The 26862-nt window shown below is 45.9% G+C and overlaps 1 protein-coding gene across 1 annotated transcript in view; it reads left to right on the forward strand.

Annotated features, from left to right (window-relative positions):
• Window positions 1-26862, forward strand: part of TMPRSS3 (transmembrane serine protease 3) — a gene marked incomplete at its 5' end in the record, with an annotated part of 134841 nt that overhangs the window by 51152 nt on the left and 56827 nt on the right. Inside the window, 2 exon segments of the mRNA XM_082245783.1 lie at window positions 1696-1867; window positions 25061-25233. Of these exon segments, the coding sequence (XP_082101909.1) occupies window positions 1696-1867; window positions 25061-25233 (345 nt within the window).

Raw genomic sequence — 26862 nt, forward strand, 5'->3', positions numbered from 1 at the left:
AACTGACCACAGTATCAGGGCTCAGCAGCCATGATAAACCGTGGTCAGTTTACAGGGGAGGGCCGAACCAGGCAAGATTAGCCAGGTATTTCAGGTTATACAGGGAGCCAAATTACACAGCACGAGCACTTTGCTGTATAACATGCTTTAAAGTAACAGGTTCCAACATTTATTTTTCAGGGTTACAAAAGCTTTAAGAGTCCATTCAGACTAGCGCGACTTGTCAGGCGACTTGGTTGCCTGGCAAGTCGCGGTTGGTCGCTCGCCATTGAATAGTACAGGACCTGTTCTAATAGGAGCGACACAAGTCACTCCGACTTAGAAAAAGGGTCCTGTACTACTTTGGGGCGACCTGGAGGTGACTTGCATTGACTTCAATTATATGAAGTCCGTGCAAGTCGCGCCGAAGTACAGGTCGCCCCCCAAAATCGTGTCGCGCCAGTCTGAATGGGCTGTTAGTTTAAGATTCAGAGGCAGCTGATAAAACAAATAAAAACATCAATCAGGGAGAAGTTTGCACTTAATCTGTCATATGACCCTCAAAGCAGAGTGACACCGCTTTCTCTGCTACAGTTACGGAAAACAGTGTTGTCCCATCCCTCCCACAGCCTGCTGACTGGACAAGGAATGAGCAGCAGTACACTAATAGGTCATTAACTAGTGGCGGCCCATCCATTGGGGGCACAGGGGCGTCGCCCCCCATCCATGCATCCAGCCCCTTAATCTAGATGCAGGGAGCCAGACGCATGGATTCCAATGGGGTTTTTTTTTATTTTTTTAAACACGCGATTAGAGCCAAAGGCTCTTATAGGCTTCCAAAAAGGGTGGGCTCGGGGCACAGAGCACTGCACCCTGAGCCCACCCAGGTGTGTGATAATAGCGAATTAATATTCACTATTGTCACATGGATTATCCTCCTGGCCAATCAGGAAGCGGGTCCGGAGACCAGTTTCCCGATTGGCCGAAAGGAGAAGCCATGCCATAGGCCAAGGAGGAGGAGGAAGGAGGAAACTCAGGAGACTGAAGGAAAGCCGCCGCTGCCCCTGCTGCCTGCCTGCCCTCCACATGGTGAGTGAGCTGGCGACCCGGGGTGGGGGGTGGGGGTGTATGGTGTACGGGCTGGTGTGGTCATGGCGGGGGTTTGGTGTGGTCTGTCTGCTGCCCCCCCTGGCCCATGGAGCATCAGCCGCCCCTGTCATCAACTCTGCCCTCTCTACTTTCTGTCAACACATGCACATGTAGCAGAGCCTTATTGGCTTCTAGTGCTGCCCCTCCCACTCTGGTTCTGCTTGATCAGTCATAGTGGCCAATGCATTCCCTGTGCAGCTGCGGGCGAGGAATGCCCTGGCTGCTTATTACTGGCCAAGGACAGCTTACAGCTCCCGGGTGGGTTCAGAATAGGATCCAAGCATGCCTGAGCTCATCCCTATTCATAATCTCTTTTCCATTGAATCAAATTTGTTTCCCTCTATGGTCACTCTCTTTCCTGAGCACTTATACCCTGGTACAAGGTCATACTGAGAACATGCGGTGAGTTCCAGTCCAGTAGGTGGTGGAATTGCACCTGTAGTACTGAGTGTAGCACAGGGGTGATATTATTAATTATTCAACATAGAGATACAGACATGTTTTATTATGCGTCTATACTTTTTATGGGACTTTGCTAATGACGTGATTCTGTGTTCTTCCCCATAGTCTGTGGTAACCGGCCCAGCTACTCTTCCTCGGCCCGTATAGTGGGTGGAAACATCTCAGCAGAGGGACAATGGCCCTGGCAGGCAAGTCTGACCTTCCAAGGAATCCACCTGTGTGGAGGCTCCCTGATCAGCGCACAATGGATCGTCACTGCTGCTCACTGTGTGTATGAGTAAGTGTACAGGGTACCCTTTCTCAATTAGGAAAGGACTTGTAAGGGGGAATAAATACTCCTGGGCAGAATTCTGTGCTAAAAATACTTACAACACCCTATGCAGTATTTAAAGAGGAAGTAAACCCATTAATTTAACAGTTTGAAAAAACAGTTACATTTTCGGCACGTGCCGAAAATTTAACACTCCCATTGGTTGTGCTCTCAACCAAACTGTCAAGCCATCCAATGGCTGGTATCATAACTGATCACATATGCAGCATCAGGGCAGTTGAAGATTAAACAGAGGCCAAGATGGCAGCTTCCTAGCTTGAAAACGATAGGAGGGTTTACTTCCACTTTAAATGTGAAGATACACTGGTCAGGGTTACAGATTGGGATGCACAGGTCAGGGTAAAAACACTTTGTTTTGATACACAGGTAAGGGTATACATGTCCGGGTACACAGATTAGGATACATAGCTTGGGGTACATGTAGACATTGAGCCATTCTCCGCTCTGCTCCCCATCCGCAGGCTTTGTCCCACTGTCCGCCGTGTCCCTTGTTGTTGTCAGCAGCTCTGCGCTCAGGTGGTTGTGCCTCAAACCAGCGCAGGTGCTGCAGAGGAGTACCGATCTTCATGCTACACCGGTACCACGCCCCCGCCCCAATGTCCGGGACAGAGGTGGATTTTTACGGGAAATCCTCAGACCTGGACATTGGTCTGATTTCCAGGAATGTCCTGGGCAAATCGGGACTGTTGGCATCTATGGTAAGGCTGCTCAGGTCAGAGTACATTGGTACTTTGTGATCAGGATACACAGGTCAGTATACAGACACCAGTATGTACAGGTCAGGATGCACAGGTCAGAATATACAGGTCAGGATACAGAGATCAGGATACACTGGTCAGTATATGGAGATCAGGATGCACAGGTCAGAATACAAAATTTAGGATACAGAGGTCAGGATATGGAGATCAGGATACACAGGTAAAGATACACAGATCAGGGTACACAGATCAGGATACAGAGACCAGGATACACAGGTCAGGATATGGAGATCAGTATACACAGGCCAGGATTTGGAGGTCAGGATATGGAGATCAGGATACACAGGTCAGGATATGGAGATCAGGATACACAGGCCCATAGATTTTGCAATTTTCTTTCCTTCGATCACAGGTTAATAGAAAGAAAATTGCTTGATTCCCCCATCAGCACACCCAGTGGGAGGTTTCCCTGCAGTCAGAATACAATGCTCAAAGCTGGCAGCTACTGTATAGGTCAGGATATAAAGATCAGGACGTTCAACCCCAATAGCAAAAAAGTTGGGCTCTGTGTAAAATCTACATAAAAAACATAATTAAATGATCTGCTGATTTCACAAACCTATATTTTATTCACAACAGAAAATAGAAAACATATCAAATGTTTGCACTGAGAAAATGTACCATTTTAAGAAAAAAATAATGTTTTTTTAAATTGATGGCAGCAACACGTCTCAAAAAATTGGGACTAGGCAACAAAAAGCTGGCAAAGTATGTGGTTCTAACTTCAAGATACACTGACCATTACGCACAAAATCAGAGATATACAAGTCAGGATACAAAGTTCTAGATTCAGAGGTCAGGGTACACAGTTCTAAAATCAGAGGTCAGGGTACACAGTTCTAGATTCAGAGGTCAGGGTACACAGTTCTAGATTCAGAGATCAGTATACACAGTTCTATATTCAGAGGTCAGGGTACACAGTTCTGGATTCAGAGGTCAGGGTACACAGATCAGGATACACAGTTCTAGATTCAAAAGTCAGGGTACACAGGTCAGAGTACACAGTTCTGGATTCAGAGGTCAGGGTACACAGGTTTGGATTCAGAGATTGGGGTACACAGTTCTGGATTCAGAGGTTAGGGTACACAGGTTTGGATTCAGAGATTGGGGTACACAGTTCTGGATTCAGAGGTGGGGGTACACATTTTTGGATTCAGAGGTCGGGGGGGGGGGGTACACATTTCTGGATTCAGAGGTTAGGGGGGTACACATTTCTGGATTCAGAGGCCAGGGGGGTACACATTTCTGGATTCAGAGGTCAGGGGGGTACACAGTTCTGGATTCAGAGGTTAGGGGGTACACAGTTCTGGATTCCAAGGTCAGGGGGGTACACAGTTCTGGATTCAGAGGTCGGGGGGGGGTACACAGTTCTGGATTCAGAGGTTGGGGGGTACACAGCTCTGGATTCCAAGGTCAGGGGGGGTACACAGTTCCAGATTCAGAGGTCGGGGGTACACAATTCTGGATTCAGAGGTCAGGGGGTACACAGCTCTGGATTCAGAGGTCAGAGGGGGTACACAGTTCAGGATTCAGAGGTCAGGGGAGGGTACACAGTTCTGGATTAAGAGGTCGGGGGGGGGGGCACAATTCTGGATTCAGAGGTCAGGGGGGGTACACAGTTCCAGATTCAGAGGTCAGGGGGTACACAGCTCTGGATTCAGAGGTCAGAGGGGGTACACAGTTCAGGATTCAGAGGTCAGGGGAGGGTACACAGTTCTGGATTAAGAGGTCGGGGGGGGCACAATTCTGGATTCAGAGGTCAGGGGGGTACACAGTTCTGGATTCAGAGGTCAGAGGGGGTACACAGTTCCGGATTCAGAGGTCAGAGGGGGTACACAGTTCCGGATTCAGAGGTCAGAGGGGGTACACAGTTCAGGATTCAGAGGTTGGGGGGGGGGGGGGGTACATAGGTTTGGATAGATAGATCAGGCTATAGGAGCTTTGCAGGAGGCAGCTGGAAGTCTTGCATAGTCAGTGTTCTCCATGGTCTTCTATTCTAGGTCCCTGGAAGTGTAGGAGGAACATTGGTGGTGTTTAGTACATGAAGGAAGAGTGAATTGGGTCCTATAGGAACTCAGATGGAGAGGAAAATGTCCTCAGCGGTTCCTTACATAAACCTTCTGTCTTTAGCACAGCCAAGTGTTTCCTAGGCAGAATTAGCAGCTGATTGATGTTACTTGTTGGCGGATTTACTCTTCAAACAACAAGTAACAAGGCAGAGCCATCAATTTACTAAGATCTGCACACACTTCAATGTCAGCCTGCGACTTCTTAAGGGAAAATACCATTTTCTTTACTTGAAATGTGAGCTTTAAAGGCCAAGCAATGAAATAATCCTTTACTAGTAAAATGTTAAAGCTTATGTGAGTTCTCCGCACGGTAGAGTTTGCCATGAAAGATAATCCTCCGATGACATTTCAATTAAAACGTCCAGGATTATTATTATTTTTAGACTTCTAAATGCAGTGAGTGTGGAGCGAGAGCAGAAGTACGGGGAAGAGAGAGGTGAACAAAGTCCAGAGAAAGCAAGCGGGTGATGGGCTTGGAGGGAGGATTATGGCAGCTAGCAGAAACAAGAATGAAAGATGGAGGAGGAGGAGGGGAGGATACACACTCCATGTATTCCGGTATTAAAACTAGCACAGGCAGAAACATGAGACACACACAGTACATATTTTATTTGCAATTTGTAATATATATATACACAACACAGATCTGCTTTTCTCTGTGATGTCACCGGTCTCTAGAGAATGGATAGGCTGCATTCTCAGTGATGTCACCGGTCTCTAGTGAATGGATAGGCTGCATTCTCAGTGATGTCACCGGTCTCTAGAGAATGGATAGGCTGCATTCTCAGTGATGTCACCGGTCTCTAGTGAATGGATTGGCTGCATTCTCAGTGATGTCACTGGTCTCTAGTGAATGGATAGGCTGCATTCTCAGTGATGTCACCGGTCTCTAGTGAAAAGATAGGCTGCATTCTCAGTGAAGTCACTGGTCTCTAGTGAATGGATAGGCTACATTCTCAGTGATGTCACCAGTCTCTAATGAATAGATAGGCTACATTCTCAGTGATGTCACCGGTCTCTAGAGAATGGATAGGCTGCATTCTCAGTGATGTCACCGGTCTCTAGTGAATGGATTGGCTGCATTCTCAGTGATGTCACTGGTCTCTAGTGAATGGATAGGCTGCATTCTCAGTGATGTCACTGGTCTCTAGTGAATGGATAGGCTGCATTCTCAGTGATGTCACCAGTCTCTAATGAATAGATAGGCTACATTATTAGTGATGTCACTGGTCTTTAATGAATAGATAGGCTACATTCTCAGTGATGTCACCGGTCTCTAGTGAATGGATAGGCTGCATTCTCAGTGATGTCACTGGTCTCTAGTGAATGGATAGGCTGCATTCTCAGTGATGTCACCGGTCTCTAGTGAAAAGATAGGCTGCATTCTCAGTGAAGTCACTGGTCTCTAGTGAATGGATAGGCTACATTCTCAGTGATGTCACCAGTCTCTAATGAATAGATAGGCTACATTCTCAGTGATGTCACTGGTCTCTAGTGAATGGATAGGCTGCATTCTCAGTGATGTCACCGGTCTCTAATGAATAGATAGGCTGCATTCTCAGTGATGTCACCGGTCTCTAATGAATAGATAGGCTGCATTCTCAGTGATGTCACTGGTCTCTAATGAATAGATAGGCTGCATTCTCAGTGATGTCACTGGTCTCTAATGAATGTATAGGCTGCATTCCCAGTGATGTCACTGGTCTCTAGTGAATGGATAAGCTGCATTCTCAGTGAAGTCATTGGTCTCTAGTGAATGGATAGGCTACATTCTCAGTGATGTCACCAGTCTCTAATGAATAGATAGGCTACATTCTCAGTGATGTCACTGGTCTCTAGTGAATGGATAGGCTGCATTCTCAGTGATGTCCCCGGTCTCTAAAGAATAGATAGGCTGCATTCTCAGTGATGTCACCGCTCTCTAGTGAATGGATAGGCTACATTCTCAGTGATGTCACTGGTCTCCAATGAATAGATAGGCTACATTCTCAGTGGTGTCACTGGTCTCTAGTGAAGGGATAGGCTACATTCTCAATGATGTCACCGGTCTCTAGTGACTGGATAGGCTGCATTCTCAGTGATGTCACCGGTCTCTAGTGAATGGATAGGCTGCATTCTCAGTGATGTCACCGGTCTCTAATGAATGGATAGGCTACATTCTCAGTGATGTCACTGGTCGCTAATGTATGGATAAGCTGCATTCTCAGTGATGTCACCGGTTTGTACTGAATAAATAGGATGCATTCTCGTTGAGGTCACTCATCCCTGCTGAATGGAGAGGCTATAATCTCAGGGAGGTCACAGGTCTCAAATAAATGGATCGGCTACATTCTCAGTGTGGTCACTGATGAATGGATTAACTACATTATACAGTCAGGTCCATAAACATTGGGACATCGACACAAATCAAATCTTTTTGGCTCTATACACCACCACAATGGATTTGAAATGAAACAAGATGTGCTTTAACTGCAGACTTTCAGCTTTAATTTGAGGGTATTTACATCCAAATCAGGTGAACGGTGTATGAGTTACAACAGTTTGTATATGTGCCTCTCTTTTTAAGGGACCAAAAGTAATGGGACAGATTAGCAATCATAAATCAAATTTTCAAATTTTCCCTTTTTAATATTTGGTTGCAAATCCTTTGCAGTCAATTACAGCCTGAAGTCTGGAACACATAGAAATCACCAGACGCTGGGTTTCATCCCTGGTGATGCTCTGCCAGGCCTCTACTGCAACTGTCTTCAGTTCCTGCTTGTTCTTGGGGCATTTTCCCTTCAGTTTTGTCTTCAGCAAGTGAAATGCATGCTCAATCGGATTCAGGTCAGGTGATTGACTTGGCCATTGCATAACATTCCACTTCTTTTCCTTAAAAAATTCTTTGGTTGCTTTTGCAGTATGCTTCGGGTCATTGTCCATCTGCACTGTGAATCCCTGTCCACTGAATTCTGAAGCATTTGGCTGAATATGAGCAGATAATATTGCCCGAAACACTTCAGAATTCATCCTGCTGCTGTTGTCAGCAGTCACATCATCAATAAATACAAGAGAACCAGTTCCATTGGCAGCCATACATGCCCACGCCATGACACTACCACCACCATGCTTCACTGATGAGGTGGTATGCTTTGGATCATGAGCAGTTCCTTTCCTTCTCCATGCTCTTCTCTTCCCATCACTCTGGTACAAGTTGATCTTGGTCTCATCTGTCCATAGGATGTTATTCCAGAACTGTGAAGGCTTTTTTAGATGTTGTTTGGCAAACTCTAATCTGGCCTTCCTGTTTTTGAGGCTCACCAATGGTTTACATCTTGTGGTGAACCCTCTGTATTCACTCTGGTGAAGTCTTCTCTTGATTGTTGACTTTGACACACATATACCTACCTCCTGGAGAGTGTTCTTGATCTGGCCAACTGTTGTGAAGGGTATTTTCTTCACCAGGGAAAGAATTCTTCGGTCATCCACCACAGTTGTTTTCCGTGTTCTTCCGGGTCTTTTGGTGTTGCTGAGCTCACCGTTGCATTCTTTCTTTTTAACCATTTGCCTACAGTGCACTTTCACCTCCTTCCTGCCCCAGGCAAATTTTCAGCTTTCAGCGCTCTCACACTTTGAATGACAATTGCGCGGTCATGCTACACTGTACCCATATGAAATTTTTATCATTTTTTTCACACAAATAGAGCTTTCTTTTGGTGGTATTTAATCACCTCTGGATTTTTTATTTCTTACAAAGAAAAAAGACAGAACATTTTGAAAAAAAAAAAGTTTTTCTTATATTCTGTGAGTAAATTTTGAAAATAAATACATTTTTCTCCTTCACATATGTGCACTGATGAGGCGGCACTGAAGGGAACTGATAGGCTGCACTGATGGGCACTGTTGAGGTGGCACTTATGGGCACTGATGAGGTGGAACTAATATGCCGCACTGATGAGCACTGATAGGTGGCACTAATAGGCGGCACTGATGAGCACTGATAGGTGGCACTGATGGGCACTGAGAGGTGGCACTGACGGGTGGCACTGACGGGCGGCACTGATGGACACTGACGGGTGGCACTGATTGACACTGATGGGCAGCCACATCAGTGCCCAAACTCATTGCCCATAGTGCTGCCAGTCAGTGCCCATCAGTGCCTAGATGAGCAGACACTGATGGGCACTGACTGGCAGCACTATGGGCACTGATTGTGGGCACTGATTGCAGGCACTGTGGGCACTGATGGTGGGCAGTTATGGCACTTTATTTCACACTTGTGTAATCAGGGCACTGGTGATCAGTGCCCTGATTACATTTCCCTATGTCCCCTATGAGGAAGAGTTGCTGATCGGCTCTCCTCACCTCACACACTGACAGTGTGACCAGGGCCGGTGCTTCCACTAGGCAAACTAGGCAGCCGCCTAGGGCGCATTGCAACCTAGGGGCGCAGCCATGAGTCGGCACTCTCTGTCCATCATGAATGATCCTTGTGAGCTGAGGGGAGGGGGCGGCAGTGGGGGAGGAAGAATGGACAGAGGAAGATGCCAGGTGTTTGGGGCAGTGGCTGAACTACCAGGCCCTGGCTTTCCACCACTGTTGGGGGGGCCAAGATGCAGGAAGGGAGCCCACAGGAGTGCTGCCTGCATGATGATCCTCTTTGGCTGGAGCTGAGTGATGTAAGCCCTGGGCAGGAAGTGACTCTCTGCACTGAGCTGGTGGGCAGCCGTTCATTTCCCTGGGTCGGTATTAAGCAGGGTGCGGAGGAGAGCTGAACCTGACCCCAAGCTTGGCACTGGAGGGCGACACCTTTACTGGAAACGACGAGGCACTGGAATGGTCTGAGGAGGTTGGGGATTAGGAATGTGCGGAGTTCTCTGACTGCTGCTTCTCCCTTCACCAGAAGCCGGTTGGAGCTGTGGTGAGCACTGTGGTCCAGAAGAGGAGCGTCCTAGGAGAAGGAATCAGCAGGATCATGGTGAAGGAGGGCAGAGTGCGTGCCTCTCTCTTCATACCTCCCAATGAGTGTCCCCAGAACAGGGGATCAGGGTCCCTGGGTGTGACATGGAGGTTTCCTGGTGTGAAAGGGAATCAGGCAGTGGCGGAGCTAGACTTTTAAAACAGGGGTGGCAAAGGGGTGGCTAGGTATTATTTTGGGGGGTCAATATACAAAGTGTAATTTAGTGTCAGATTCGTCCACCGCAATGTCGCAGTCCCTCTAATGATCGCTGCCATTACTAGTAAAGACAGGATACAGGTGGTGGTGATCAGAGGATACAGCCTTGCCCCCAATGATTATTGCAGTGAGACAGCAATGCCCCCAATGATTATTGCAGTGAGACAGCAATGCCCCCAATGATTATTGCAGAGTGCGACAGCCTTGCCCCCAATGATTATTGCAGTGAGACAGCCTTGCCCCCAATGATTATTGCAGTGAGACAGCAATGCCCCCAATGATTATTGCAGTGAGACAGCAATGCCCCCAATGATTATTGCAGTGAGACAGCAATGCCCCCAATGATTATTGCAGTGAGACAGCCTTGCCCCCAATGATTATTGCAGTGAGACAGCCTTGCCCCCAATGATTATTGCAGTGAGACAGCAATGCCCCCAATGATTATTGCAGAGTGAGACAGCCTTGCCCCCAATGATTATTACAGTGAGACAGCAATGCCCCCAATGATTATTGCAGAGTGCGACAGCATTGCCCCCAATGATTATTGCAGTGAGACAGCAATGCCCCCAATGATTATTGCAGAGTGAGACAGCCTTGCCCCCAATGATTATTGCAGAGTGAGACAGCCCTGCCCCCAATGATTATTACAGTGAGACAGCAATGCCCCCAATGATTATTGCAGTGAGACAGCCTTGCCCCCAATGATTATTACAGTGAGACAGCAATGCCCCCAATGATTATTGCAGAGTGCGACAGCAATGCCCCCAATTATTATTGCAGAGTGCGACAGCAATGCCCCCAAATATTATTGCAGAGTGCGACAGCAATGCCCCCAATTATTATTGCAGTGAGACAGCAATGCCCCCAATTATTATTGCAGAGTGCGACAGCCTTGCCCCCAATTATTATTGCAGTGAGACAGCCTTGCCCCCAAATATTATTGCAGAGTGCGACAGCAATGCCCCCAATTATTATTGCAGTGAGACAGCCTTGCCCCCAATGATTATTGCAGAGTGCGACAGCCTTGCCCCCAATTATTATTGCAGTGAGACAGCAATGCCCCCAATTATTATTGCAGAGTGAGACAGCCACAGCATTTGCCCGCAATCATTGCAGAGTGCCAGCGTCCCCCCCCCCCGTGAGACCGGCTTACTTACCTCACGGACGGACGGTCATCACAGCAGCTTCTCAACGGTCCGCGGCTCCCTGCATCTTCTCAGTCCTCCCGCCGGCGCCTCCTCGACCAATGGCACGGCGTTTGCCATTCGGCCAATCAGGAAGCGGGAGGACCCGCTCCCTGATTGGCCGGAGGAGGATCCATGTGACAATAGCGAATTTTCATTCGCTATTGTCACAGAATGGGCGGGCTCGGCTTCGGGACGCACTGCTTTGCTGCTCCCTGACCCTGGCCGCCAGCTTAGAGGGATCGGCTGATCCCATCCCACCACTGCCTGTGATTCCTCCGCTGCCAGCCAGGATCGGGGTGGCAACAGGGGTGGCAGGGACTTTTTCTGGGGTGTCAATTGACACCCCAGCTAACCCTCTGGCTCCGCCACTGGAATCAGGGTCACCAGGTGTGCCATGGGGGATAGGCGTCACCGGGTCTAAAAGGGTTTCGGGGTCACCAGGTGTGCCATGAGGAAATGGGGTCCCTGGGTGTGCCATGGGGGATTGAGGTCCCCAGGTGTGACATGGAGGGACATCAGGGTCCCCAGGTGTGGCATGGAAAAACATCAGGGTCTCTGGGTATGACATGGAGGAACATCAGGTGCCCCTGGTGTGACATGGAGGATCATTGGGGTCCCTTGGTGTGGCATAGAGGGACATTAGGGTCCCCAGGTGTGACATGGAGGAATATGGGGGTCACTTGGTATGACAGCATAACATAGAGGAGCCATAAGATCAGGGTCACTGGGTATGACATAGAGGAGTTTTTAACCCCTTCCCTTTTTATTTTATTGTTTTGGGGGCGGGGGCGCAAGTAGCTGGTCTTGCCTAGGGCGTAGTCTAGCACCGGCCCTGAGTGTGACCCGAGGAGAGCCGAATAATGGCACTTCCTCATTTACATGTGTAGCACCACCCCCGCAGGAGCTGCTGATTAGATTATTGGGTCTACGTCCTGCCTAACAACCCACAGAATTGGCTCGAACCCTCCCTAGGCACAACTGACCCAGAATAGGACTGGAATACCAAATGGCTACACAGATTGGAATATAACACTTCAATAAATAATAATGACCTGTTACCTCTCTCCAGCTGCAGTCCTTCTGGGTAATACAAGGTGACCACACACAAGCTTGCTTTTAAACAGGAAAGTTATTTACTGTAAATCAAATAAACAGTTTCGATACAGTAAAATATGACTTTGTAAAAGGATATACTAATTAATTAATCAAAGATAAGATAAATACTGTGATATCACTCCTCAAGGGCACATTAATTGTTTCAGGAAATGTCTCAGAGCCTATAGGACCACCATCTTAATCACTATTATACTTTTGGAGATAAGGCTCAGCATTCAGTTAGACACAGTATCAGAATGTCAGACCTATCTGAGTCCGCTGTTTCTTCTCTATATCTTCGCTAGCAACGTTGGTGCACTCGCAATTTGTAATCCACATTGAGGATAGGTGATCAATAGAGAGAATGGCAGCAAACAGTTAGTAATCACCGCGGGTTGTCTGTGCAGGATTGCCGGTAAAACTTCTGTGAGAGATGTACTGGGCCACCTGGTATATTGCCTTCTACTACTCTAAGGCTAATCCTGACTAAAGTTACTTCTTTGATAGATAGAGTCAGTTTTTGGGCAGGTGCCCTCTCACCAACAGGACTGTCTCCCAGGAAGCCTCCGCTGCTGTCTCAGTCTCCGGCCTCTGTCACCAGCCGCGCTAGGTATTTGGGGTGGATGAGCCTGGTCTCTGTAGAACATCGATGGGACCTCCAGGAGGGATCCTCTACTGGAGATGAAACACTGCAACTTAGTCACTTAAGGCCCAGGAGTTTCGGCCTAGCATACAGCATCAGCCCACAGCACTGGCATCCTGCTTGTCTCACTGTGTCTTTCCCAAGAGAGTGAGCCTGGCTCCTCCCTTCCTTTATAAAGCTTCCCCCAGAAGGCTGTGCGGTGCAGCAGTGCACCCTGGTACTCTCAAAGCACTATGGGCGATGAAGACTGCTCAACTTCCTGAAAGGAAAATAACATCAAAAGAAATTCCATAGCCGCTGCAATGTGTCCTTTTGGCCACTAGATGGAGCCGAGTTCCTCTCAAATGTCAAGCAGCAGTCTTTTAGAACTTGTATAATGGAAGACCCCGCTACACACTCCCCCCACTTGAGAAACTTTGGTCCCCAAAGAGGACAACAGCATGTACTCCAGTGCATATGTTGGCAGTACACAAAAAAAAAAAACATTAACATATGCATAACAGGGAATCATCTTCCTTTTCATAAGCAGAGTTCAAACTTAACAACTGCATATTACAACACAGGTTCGACATAGGAACCTCCCACCAATTGTCGGGGGAGGGAAGGTAATTCTGTTCACAGACCCCTGACACTTGAGTGGCTTGTACAGATGTGCCTGGGGGTGAGCTAGGGTTGTCCTCCACCAAATCTGCGGTGGAAGAACTAGGCTGATCAAGAGTTCGTTTGGAAGTAAAGATAGCCTCTTCCGAGCATTCACCCAATTGGTCATAGGTCAGTCTTTTGGGTGGGTGAATGACTCTTCTTTCCCTCTGTTCTTTGGGATGCACGATCTCAGAGGTACTAGGACCAGCCACTTCTGGGGATTCTTCAATGTCCTCCTCCTCATGTTCCAACACACAGGAATCTGATGCTTCAAGAGCGGTCAGTTCTTCTTCAGAGAAAGGTGCAACCTCCTCCTCAGGATCTTCATCATCAACTACTTCTTCTGGAAGCATGTGGAAAGGTATGAATTCGGGGGCTTCCGCCCGAAGGGTTCCTCTGTCAGCCAATTCGGATGAAGACAGGGAGGCAGGTGTGGGTTCTGGTAACTGAGACGACCACATCCAGTCAGGTACCTCCTCTTCATCTTCCAGATCTTCAGATGGAGAATTTCCCTCCCTCACATCTGGGAGTGTCGACTGAGATCTGGTGACTGGTCTGGACAGGCGAGAGGTCGAAGGGGTCTCTGGCGAATCTACGACAGGAGGCATGCGAACTGCTTCAGAGAGAGGCAGTAAATGGTTCCTATGCCAAGTCTTCAATGGACCCACACTTCCTTCAGGCCGAATTTGATACACAGGGAGGTTTGGTAGTTGCTTGCAGATAACATAAGGTTGGGACTTCCAGCGGTCTGCCAACTTGTGTTTTCCCGGGACACCCAAGTTCCTCAACAATACCCTGTCCCCTGGTTGCAAGTCTTGGATCCGAACTTTTAAGTCGAAATTCCTTTTATTCCTCAGTCCACGTTGATCAGATGTGGCCTGAGCTTTATCATAGGCCGATTTCAGACTCTTCCGCAGTCGGTCCACATATCCCTTGTGCGATGCTGAAGAGGTGTGATCGGGCGAGATGCCAAAGGCCAAATCCACTGGCAATCGAGCCTCTCGTCCAAACATTAGACGATAAGGGGAATATCCAGTAGCATCACTGACAGTACTGTTGTAGGCATGCACAATGGCAGCTACATGTTTTCCCCAATGCTGTTTCTTCTCTGAGCTTAAAGTCCCCAACATGTCCAAAAGAGTCCTGTTAAATCGTTCCGGCTGGGCATCCCCTTGTGGATGGTAGGGAGTAGTTCTAGTCTTTTGGATGCCTAACAGATCTAACAGTCTCTTGATCAGTCTGCTTTCAAAGTCTCTTCCCTGATCTGAATGGAGGCGTTGTGGTAACCCATAGTGTACAAAGAACTTTTCTACAAGAACTTTGGCTACTGTAGAGGCCTTCTGATCCCTTGTTGGGAATGCTTGGGCGTATCTGGTAAAATGATCTGTTACCACAAGGACATTCCCTTGGCCACTCAGATCAGGCTCTAGGCAAAGGAAATCAATGCACACCAGTTCCATGGGTCCCTGGCTTTGCAGATGGCCCATTGGGGCTGCTTGACGTGGCAGAGTCTTCCTTTGTATACATCGGACACAAGAATGACAGTATCCTTCAACTTCGGCCCTCATACAGGGCCAGTAGAACCTGTCTCTGACAAGCTGAAAAGTTCTTTCAGGTCCCAGATGGCCATGATTATCATGAAGAGCAGCCAGAACTCTCTCCCTGTATTTAGCTGGTAAGAACAGTTGCCACTTCTCCTCCAGATCTTCAGAGTGCATGGGGATCTGATAATACCCACTCTTTAAGTCCATCTTCTGTCGAAGGCACAGGCTGTTTCCCAGAGAATGTCCTGAGCTTCCTATATTCAGTCATCAGATAGTTTGGGGAGTCCTTACTACATTTTGCTACGATTTCCCCGAGAACAGCACACAGTTCTGAGCTAAAGGTAGACAAAGGTGGTGACTCTGGACTCCCTTCTTGGACACCTTTTTCTTTGCTGGATCCCCCAGGAGTGGTGGATGAGGGACCTTCAGTAAGGACTTCTGGATGTATTAAGAAAAGTTCTGTTTGGTCAGTAGTCTTTACACTGGTTCCCTTAAAGTAATCAGGGACCCCCTTCCTCCACTCACACAATGCATACGTGTGTGGAACGGTGGTGTCTGTCTTTATGTCAGTCACCCAGAATTTCCTGTCTGTGGACAGTGCCCTTAAAACTGGGAGGAGTTTTTCCTCAGTCCAGACCTCTCCCTTGATTTCAACCACCAGGCCATTTTCCACTACGACATTCTCTTCCCTGCACCACTCGGCTGCAGCGGTAGGATCCATTTCTGCGTTGAGGGGGATTCTGTGGCTGAGAGGGTTGTGTTGCAGGACTGTAGATGATCCCGGACGAGCCCCCACGTGTAGCACCACCCCCGCAGGAGCTGCTGATTAGATTATTGGGTCTACGTCCTGCCTAACAACCCACAGAATTGGCTCGAACCCTCCCTAGGCACAACTGACCCAGAATAGGACTGGAATACCAAATGGCTACACAGATTGGAATATAACACTTCAATAAATAATAATGACCTGTTACCTCTCTCCAGCTGCAGTCCTTCTGGGTAATACAAGGTGACCACACACAAGCTTGCTTTTAAACAGGAAAGTTATTTACTGTAAATCAAATAAACAGTTTCGATACAGTAAAATATGACTTTGTAAAAGGATATACTAATTAATTAATCAAAGATAAGATAAATACTGTGATATCACTCCTCAAGGGCACATTAATTGTTTCAGGAAATGTCTCAGAGCCTATAGGACCACCATCTTAATCACTATTATACTTTTGGAGATAAGGCTCAGCATTCAGTTAGACACAGTATCAGAATGTCAGACCTATCTGAGTCCGCTGTTTCTTCTCTATATCTTCGCTAGCAACGTTGGTGCACTCGCAATTTGTAATCCACATTGAGGATGGGTGATCAATAGAGAGAATGGCAGCAAACAGTTAGTAATCACCGCGGGTTGTCTGTGCAGGATTGCCGGTAAAACTTCTGTGAGAGATGTACTGGGCCACCTGGTATATTGCCTTCTACTACTCTAAGGCTAATCCTGACTAAAGTTACTTCTTTGATAGATAGAGTCAGTTTTTGGGCAGGTGCCCTCTCACCAACAGGACTGTCTCCCAGGAAGCCTCCGCTGCTGTCTCAGTCTCCGGCCTCTGTCACCAGCCGCGCTAGGTATTTGGGGTGGATGAGCCTGGTCTCTGTAGAACATCGATGGGACCTCCAGGAGGGATCCTCTACTGGAGATGAAACACTGCAACTTAGTCACTTAAGGCCCAGGAGTTTCGGCCTAGCATACAGCATCAGCCCACAGCACTGGCATCCTGCTTGTCTCACTGTGTCTTTCCCAAGAGAGTGAGCCTGGCTCCTCCCTTCCTTTATAAAGCTTCCCCCAGAAGGCTGTGCGGTGCAGCAGTGCACCCTGGTACTCTCAAAGCACTATGGGCGATGAAGACTGCTCAACTTCCTGAAAGGAAAATAACATCAAAAGAAATTCCATAGCCGCTGCAATGTGTCCTTTTGGCCACTAGATGGAGCCGAGTTCCTCTCAAATGTCAAGCAGCAGTCTTTTAGAACTTGTATAATGGAAGACCCCGCTACACATGTGACTGGCTGTGATTGGACACAGCCGATCACATGGGTAAAGAGTCATGTCATTGACTCTTTACCGAGATCGGATCGCGCCGTGTCCTAGCAACGTGTCGCGGTCACGATCGCTGCTCCGCTCACCCCCGGGGGCGCGCGAGAGAGGCTGTTCTGGTGCGCCGTCATATGACAGCATCCCAGGATAATAGGTACACCGCTCCGCCGTGACGGCGGGTGGGTAGTAACCGGTTATGGATGTTCCAAACAGTTGATTTGGCCACACCTAATGTTTTTGCTATCTCTTTGATGGGTTTGTTTTGTTTTTTCAGCCTAATGATGGCTTGCTTCACTGATAGTGACAGCTCTTTGGATCTCATATTGAGAGTTGACAGCAACAGGTTCCAAATGCAAACAGCACACTTGAAATGAACTCTGGACCTTTTATCTGCTCCTTGTAAATGGGATAATGAGGGAATAACACACACCTGGCCATGGAACAGCTGAGCAGCCAATTGTCCCATTACTTTTGGTCCCTTATAAAGTGGGAGGCCCATATACAAACTGTTGTAATTCCTACACCGTTCACCTGATTTGGATGTACACTCAAATTAAAGCTGAAAGCCTGCAGTTAAAGCACATCTTGTTTGTTTCATTTCAAATCCATTGTGGTGGTGTATAGAGCCAAAATGATTACAATTGTGACGATGTCCCAATATTTATGGACCTGACTGTATATGTGATATTATTTGTCTTTAGTAAACGGCTAGGCTGCATTTTCAGTGTGGTTAGTGGTCTCTATTAGATAGGCTACAATATCACTGTGTAGGCTGGTGTTGGGCTTCAGCTTGTCTTGTTCTTTAGGCTGGTAGGAAATATTGGGGACTAATTTGTCCTCTATTATGGGTTCCAGGTGACCATCCTGGGGAGGCAGACATCTCCTATTGGATGCAGAAATCCTGAAGCTTTGGGTCGGCCATCTTGACACAGAATAGCTATTTCTGCATCATCGGTTCACCCTCGTGTGGGCATAGGTCAGGTTAAAGCCCTGCTGGTTAGAGAGAGAATTGGAGCAGTGTTAGGGAGAGCTACCTTCTGAGGGGGGAAATGAGAAGGTTTACCTTTACTTTTACCAGCTTTTTGAAACTGTTCATCAACTTGATAAACTACAAGAATCTCTGTGCCACTCAATAATATGGAGACCTCCTCCAAGGAAAGTACTCCTCAGCCATTCTATGGTCAGTAAGCTCCTGTTATACAGTCGACCTCTGCAAAGTATATGGTTCATAGTTCGTGGACTCAGTCATTCATGTATATTCTTACCCTACTTATACCAAAGAAAACGCGCTTGCATGAAAGGATGCCACATCGTTTGATGAAAATGAAAAATATCAACCTACAGAGCGCTGAATTTAACCACCTCAATACTGGGCACTTAAACCCCCTTCCTTCCCAGACCAATTTTCAGCTTTTAGCGCTGTTGCATTTTGAATGACAATTGCGCGGTCATGCAACACTGTACCTAAACCAAATTTATGTCATTTTTTCCCCACAAATAGAGCTTTCTTTTGGTGGTATTTGATCACCGCCAGGTTTTTTCTTTTTTGGTGCACAAATAAAAAAATACCGAAAAGTTTGAAAAAAAAAAAAAAGTTTTTTTGTTTAGGTTATAAAATTTTGTAAATAGATAAGTTTTTTCCTGCACTGATGAGCACTGATGACGCCGCACTGACAGGCACTGATAAGGAGACACTGATGGGGTGGCACTGATGGGGTGGCACTGATGGGGTGGCACTGATATGCAGCACTGATGGGCACTGATATGCAGCACTGATATGCAGCACTGATGGGCACTGATATGTGGCACTGATAGATAGCACTGATATGCAGCATTGGTGGGCACTGATAGGCAGCGCTGATAGGTACTGATAGGCAGCACTGATGGGGACTGATCGGCGGCACTGATGGGCACTGATGGGCGGCACTGATCGGCACTGATGGGCACTGATAGGCAGCACTGGTGGGCAATAATGGGCACTGGTGGGCGGCACTGATAGATGGCAATAACGGGCACTGGTGGGCAGCACTGATAGATGGCATTGGTGGGCAGCACTGATAGGGGGGCACCACTGGCAGGCTCTCTGAGCCCTGTTTGCCATCCCTGGTGGCCATGGTGGGCATCCCTGGTGGTCATGGGTGGGCATCCCTGGTGGCTCTAGTGGCACCCCCTCCCCCCAGGGCTGCACTGGTAATCAATCATCTGATTACCAGCACAGACCCCCCCTGTGATCAGTGAGTAATTAGAAATACTCACTGATCACCCCGGCTGCAGAATCGATCCTCTCCTCTTCTCCTCACTGACAGGATCTGTCAGGAGGAGAAGAGATCGAAGCCGTTACAACGGCTGTATTGACATTACATGACGGCTGTGATTGGACACAGCCGTCATGTGATCAGGAGGGCCAATCACAGGGCCCTCCTGCCGAGTCTTGTTGCTCGGTGTCCTAGGGACGCAGGCACATCGAGATCACGCCGCTGCGCGTGTCCGCGGCGGCGCGATCTTTCTCCTTCTGAAGGACGTTCCGGAACGTCCGATCAGAAGGACGAGACTCCCACCCGGCCGTATATGTACAATGGCCCGGGTGGGAGGTGGTTAAAGACACCCCGAAAATCAAAGTAAAAAAAAATGATGCAGTAGGCTATTGCATTTTGCTGAAATTTCATTGCAGGAACTCAAAATGGTACTCAGTAGTTTGCACGGCCCCCACGTGCTTGTATGCATGCCTGACAATGTCGGACCATGCTCCTAATGAGATGACGAATGGTGCCCTGGGGTATTTCCTGCCAGATCTGGACCAGGGCATCACTGAGCTCCTGAATAGTCTAAGGTGCAACCTGGCGCCGTCGGATGGACTAAAACATAATGTCCCAGAGGAATTCTATTAAATTTAGGTCAAACAAGCATGGGGGCCATTCAATGGTATCAATTCCTTTATCCTCCAGGAACCGGCTGCATACCCTTGCCACATGAGACCAGGCATTGTCGTGCACCAGGTGGAACCCAGGACCCACTGCACCAGCGTAGGATCTGACAATGGGTCCAAGGTTTTCATCCTGTTACCTAATGGCAGTCAGGGTGCCATTGTCTAGCCTGTAGAGGTCTGTGCATCCCTCCATGGATATCCCTCCCCAGACCATCACTGACCCACCACCAAACCAGTCATGCTAAACGATGTTACAGGCAGCATAATGTTGTCCATGGCTTTTCCAGACCCCTTCACATCTGTCACGTGCTCAGGGTGAACCTCCTCTCATCTGTGAAAGGAACAGGGTGCCAGGGGCAGACCTGCTGATACTGGTGTTTAATGGCAAATGACAATCGAGCTTCACGGTGCCGGGCAGTGAGCACAGGGCCAACAAGAGGATGTTGGGCCCTCATTAAATCTGTTTTCGATTGTTTGATCAGAGACATTCACACCAGTGGCCTGCTGGAGGTCATTTTGTAGGACTCTGGCAGTGCTCATCATGTTCCTCTATGCACAAAGGAGCAGATACCGGTCCTGCTGATGTATTAAGGACCTTCTACAGCCCTGTCCAGCTCTCCTAGAATCTCTTCCATGCTCTGGAGACTGTGCTGGAAGACACAACAAACCTTTTAGCAATGTCACGCATTGATATGCCATCCTGGAGAAGTTGGACTGCCTGTGCAACCTCTATAGCAGCCTTTCTCAACCTTTTCAACACAGAGGAACCCTTGAAATAAATTTCTGGTCTCGGGGAACCCCTGCTAAAAATTAAAAATCTACAACTTTTGACACATTAGTGTGACAGTCAGTGGGAAGAATGCTCCTACTCTTATCATTGGGAAGAATTACCCCTTACAGATAACTAAAAGGAACAAAGGTGTCATTGGAAACTTATCTAAAAGGCAGAAATTGCCTATTGCTTAAGGAACCCCTAGCAACCTCAGGAGGAACCCTAGGGTTGCACGGAACCCTGGTTGAGAAACCCTGGCCTATAGGTTTCAGTTGCACTTCATGCTATCACTAGTGACACTGACCCTAGCCAAATGCAAAACTAATGAAAAACAGTCAGAAAAGATGAGTGGGGAAAAAAATGTCAATGGCCTCCACCGGTGAAACCATTCTTATTTTGGAGGTCGTCTCATTGTTGCCTATCTAGTGCAACTATTATTAATTTCATTAACGGCAAAGCAGCTGAAACTGATTAACAACCCCCTCTGCTACTTAACTGACCAGATCAATATCCCTGAAGTTTAACGGGCTTGATGCTATACTCTGATTAAAAAGTTTTTGAGCAGTGTATTAAAGTGGATGTAAACACCATTCATGAAATTTGACCTGGGCACATATATCTACAGTGGTGATCGAAAGTTTGGGCACCCCAGGTAAAAATTTGTATTAATGTGCATAAAGAAGCCAAGGAAAGATGGAAAAATCTCCAAAAGGCATCAGATTACAGATTAGACATTCTTAATATGTCAACAAAAGTTAGATTTTATTTCCATCATTTACACTTTCAAAATAACAGAAAACAAAAAAATGGTGTCTGCAAAAGTTTGGGCACCCTGCAGAGTTAATATCTTGTACTGCCCCTTTGGCAAGTATCACAGCTTGTAAATACTTCTTGTAGCCAGCCAAGAGTCTTTCAATTCTTGTTTGAGGTATCTTTGCCCATTCTTCCTAACAAAAGTATTCCAGTTCTTTGAGATTTCTGGGCTGTCTGTCACGCACTGCTCTTTTAAGGTCTATCCATAGATTTTCAATTATGTTGAGGTCAGGAGATTGTGGGAAGGCCATGGCAAAACCTTCAGTTTACGCCTCTTGAAGAAATCCCCCGTGGATTTCGAGGTGTGTTTAGGATCATTATCCATTTGTAGAAGCCATCCTCTCTTTAACTTCAGCTTTTTCACAGATGGCATCAAGTTACCATCCAAAATTTGCTGAAATTTTATTGAATCCATTTTTCCTTCTACTCGTGAGATGTTCCCTGTGCCACTGGCTGCAATACAACCCCAAAGCATGATTGATCCCCCCCCCCCCATGCTTAACAGTTGGACAGAGGTTCTTTTCATTAAATTCTGTGCCCCTTCTTCTCCAAACGTACCTTTGCTCATTCCGGCCAAAAAGTTCAATTTTAACCAATCGGTCCACAGAACTTGTTTCCAAAATGCATCAGGCTTGTCTATATGTTCATTTGCAAAGTTCAAACGCTGATTTTTTTGGTGAGGACGTAGAAGAGGTTTTCTTCTGATGACTCTTCCATGAAGACCATATTTGTACAAGTATCTCTTTATAGTGGAATAGTGTAACAACTCCAGTGTCTGCCAGATCTTTCTGGAGGGATCGTGCAGTCAAACGTGGGTTTTGAATTGTTTTTCTCACAATCCTGCGAGCTGTTCTGTCTGATATTTTTCTTGGTCTTCCAGATCTTGCTTTAACTTCCACTGTTCCTGATGACTGCCATTTCTTAATTACATTCCGAACAGAGGATATTGACATCTGAAAACGCTTTGCTATCTTCTTATAGCCTTCTCCAGCTTTGTGAGCGTCAACTATTTTCAGTTTCAGTTTTCTAGACAACTGCTTAGAAGATCCCATGGTGCTGATTGTTGGGGCAAGGTCAGATGAGTCTGGGCATTTAAAACCTTTGAGATTGACATCACCTGGTCTTCCCAGACGATGATTGACAACAATCCATGACACTGGCAGGTCTCAGCCTTGCAAAGGGGGCAGTGCATGCTATAAATTCTGCATGGTGCCCAAACCTTTGCAGACGCCATTTTTTTGTTTTCTGTAATTTTGAAAGTGTCAATGATGGAAATAAAATCTAACTTTCGTTGACATATTATAAGAATGTCTAATCTGTAATTTGATGCCTTTTGGAGATTTTTCCATCTTTCCTTGGTTTCTTTATGCACATTAATACAAATTTTTACCTGGGGTGCCCAAACTTTCGATCACCACTGTATAGTGTTTACTTATGCCTCTCCAAAGCCCTATGTCCTGTGTCTTTCTGCTGCTCGGTTCCTCTGTTATCAGCATGATAACTTCTGACAAGTTCTCCGACACAGGAGATAAAAGCAGCTGGAAATTTGTGTCGGGGTGGGCACATAGAGATAGATTAGCAGAGAGCTGGTCTGTTCACATGCACAGCTCTACATGCTTCTTCTTTCCTCTGCCTTTGTGGTGGGGAGGGGGGGGGGGCTTTCCTCCAATCAGCTGTCATACAGTGTATGCCAAGACTAAACTCCCACAGCTGAAACAGAAAGAAAACATTCTAACACAATGTTCACTTTCTAAACAGTGTGGAAAGCGGAATACAGCAGATATGCAAATAAAACGTATGTAGGGAGATTGGTCTCATCTCTGTGTATCATCTGAGGCTGTTCACTTCACTGGGTATATGTGAGGGTTTACATCCACTTTAGGCTGAGTTTGAAATGAAATTAAAGTGTTTTAGGAGCAAGTTAAAAGAGAAATGGGTGTCACCCAGGCTAAGGACTCTCTATTGGCCCCAGTGGGCCCATGCACATATTGGGGACGACCCAAGAAATGGGACTTTAAAGGTGAGGTGCACTTGGTGTATATTAGATAAACAATAGTACAAAGCAGTAAGTAGATAAAATACAAAAAAGTTTATTGACACAAATTCATAATGAAATCAAACATCAATGCATGAGTATACAGTAATGCAACAAAAGAACCATATCTTGTAGTGATGGGGTCACATATGTCCGACATGTTTCGCCGTCATTGTATAGGCTTCCTCAGGGACATTTAGAGATTGGTGACCTCAAAATAGGTTCTAAATATAAATAACATGTTATAAGTCTCGAGACATTTTAGAAATCTGTATACACGTAGAGAATAATTGTGTTTGCTCACCAATTACTGTATCCGGGGCATCATAAACAAATCTGTCCTCAGGGGAAAGTGCTGTGTATCCAACAGGGGAGTATGATACACAGCACTTGCCCCTGAGGACAGATTTGTTTATGATGCCCCGGATACAGTAATTGGTGAGCAAACACAATTATTCTCTACGTGTATACAGATTTCTAAAATGTCTCAAGACCTATAACATGTTATTTATATTTAGAACCTATTTTGAGGTCACCAATCTCTAAATGTCCCTGAGGAAGCCTATACAATGACGGCGAAACATGTCAGACATATGTGACCCCATCACTACAAGATATGGTTCTTTTGTTGCATTACTGTATACTCATGCATTGATGTTCGATTTCATTATGAATTTGTGTCAATAAACTTTTTTGTATTTTATCTACTTACTGCTTTGTACTATTGTTTATCTAATATACACCAAGTGAACCTCACCTTTAAAGTCCCATTTCTTGGGTCATCCCCAATATGTGCATGGGCTCACTGGGGCCAATAGAGAGTCCTTAGCCTGGGTGACACCCATTTCTCTTTTAACCTGTATATGCAATAGGGATGTGGTGCAGGCTCGCTTGGTTTATCGGCATTGGAGTTTGGCTTTTAAAATAATTTAAGTATTTTAGGAGCAAATTTGGGGGCATATTTAGGATTTAAAGTATAAAAATAGGCATTTTTTTGGACCACATCCAAAAGTTATGGTTTTTCACAATTCGCGGGAGCACTAGGAACGTAACCCAGGCGATTTTCGGGGATCGACGGTATTGCTATTGAAAAGGTGCCTTGTGGACAGACATTACCTTTCTGCTTGATGACGTGTGTAACCCGCAACATATGTGGTGCCATTTCCGTAAACTTATTTCTGTGATCAATCAATTTCTACAATATAAAGTAACATTGATGCATCAACCTGTGCGGATTCCAGATTGTCAGCTACACTGGTTAAGTTCGAAGCACAGCTGGCTTTTAATGAATGGATAGATTGCCTTCTTGGTGATATCAGTGCAACCTAGTAAATGGATAGGCTAGATTTTATGGTTGTTTCTGGTTTAGATGAAATGAATAATAAGGTTTCTGTTTTCTTTTTTCTCTCTATAGTTTGTATTTCCCAAAATCATGGAGTGTACAGGTGGGATTGATCAATCAACCTTTAGAACCTCCAAACAACTCTGTTTTGGTGGAAAAGATCATCTATCACAGCAAGTACAAGTCCAGCACAATGTCCAATGATATCGCTCTGATTAAACTGGCAACGCCATTTACATTTAATGGTAAGAATTGGAATGTTTGGGGGGATTTACTAAGACTGGAGCACACAGAATCTGGTGCCGCTGTGCATAGTAACCAATCAGCTTCCAGGTTTTTATATCAAAGCCTAATTGAACAAGCCAAAGATTGAAGCTGATTGGTTACTACGCAGAGCTTTACCTCTGTGTGAACCTATTTTAGTAAATCTTCGCCTTTGTGTCCTATATGTAAAAGTGTAGACTGCAGAAAATACATACAGGTTTTCTCCAGAGTTGTATAAAGCACTCGAAACCCATACTTGAGTAAAAGTACAAGTGCTCGATCAAAAAGTGACTTGAGTAGAAGTACTAAAGTATTCAACATTTTTTGTACTTAAGTATTGCAAGTAGTTTTTTTTAAAAAGTTTGCTACTCAAGTACTGATAGTAAAAGTACAAGTACTGTGTTATGTAGTTATTAAAGAAAGAAGTCAAAAGAAGTCAAAAGTACACATGACATTATACACATTTTTTTGAGCTTTCTGAAACCTGCCATCTCCTGTTCTGGCAGTGGTAATTTTTATAATTGTAACGAGTAACTATGCAGCACAAAAAAAAAATATCAGAGTAGAAGTATTGAAATCATCGAAAAAATGTAGTGAAGTAAAAGTGGAAGTAGGAGAAAAAAATTCTACTCTAGGAAAGTACAGATACCGCCTTTCGGTACTTAAGTACAGTAGTGAAGTAGTTCTACTTAGTTACTATACATCTCTGGTTTTCTCTAGGTTATAATCAGAAACGGCATTAAAAAAAAAGTCTGGGTATAGGTAAAATGCAGGATAGAAATTTAACATCTTCAGTTCTCGTCATTGCAATGGTAGTTGAGATATTAGTTTTCCTTACACCCTTAAATGTGTACAGTGCCTTGCGAAAGTATTCGGCCCCCTTGAACTTTTCAACCTTTTGCCACATTTCAGGCTTCAAACATAAAGATATAAAACTGTAATTTTTTGTGAAGAATCAACAACAAGTGGGACACAATCATGAAGTGGAATGGAAATTTATTGGATATTTCAAACTTTGTTAACAAATAAAAAACTGAAAAATTGGGCGTGCAAAGTTATTAAGCCCCTTTACTTTCAGTGCAGCAAACTCTCTCCAGAAGTTCAGTGAGGATCTCTGAATGATCCAATGTTGACCTAAATAACTAATGATGATAAATAGAATCCACCTGTGTGTAATCAAGTCTCCATATAAATGCACCTGCACTGTGATAGTCTCAGAGGTCCGTTTAAAGTGTAAAACTGATAGAGACATACCCCAAGCGACTTACAGCTGTAATGGCAGCAAAAGGTGGCGCTACAAAGTATTAACTTAAGGGGGCTGAATAATTTTGCACGCCCAATTTTTGTTAAAAAAGTTTGAAATATCCAATAAATTTCGTTCCACTTCATGATCGTGTCCCACTTGTTGATTCTTCACAAAAAATTACAGTTTTATATCGTTATGTGGCAAAAGGTCGAAAAGTTCAAGGGGGCCGAATACTTTCGCAAGGCACTGTATATCCACCCTACTGTATCTTCTATATAGCATGGAAAAATAACCTTAGCAACGGTTCATTCAATCAATCAATTAACCACTTGCTGACCGCATGCCGCAGATGTACGGCAGCAGT

Source organism: Pelophylax lessonae, assembly GCF_965119305.1.
Source record: "Pelophylax lessonae genome assembly, chromosome: 2".
Taxonomy (NCBI): domain Eukaryota; kingdom Metazoa; phylum Chordata; class Amphibia; order Anura; family Ranidae; genus Pelophylax; species Pelophylax lessonae.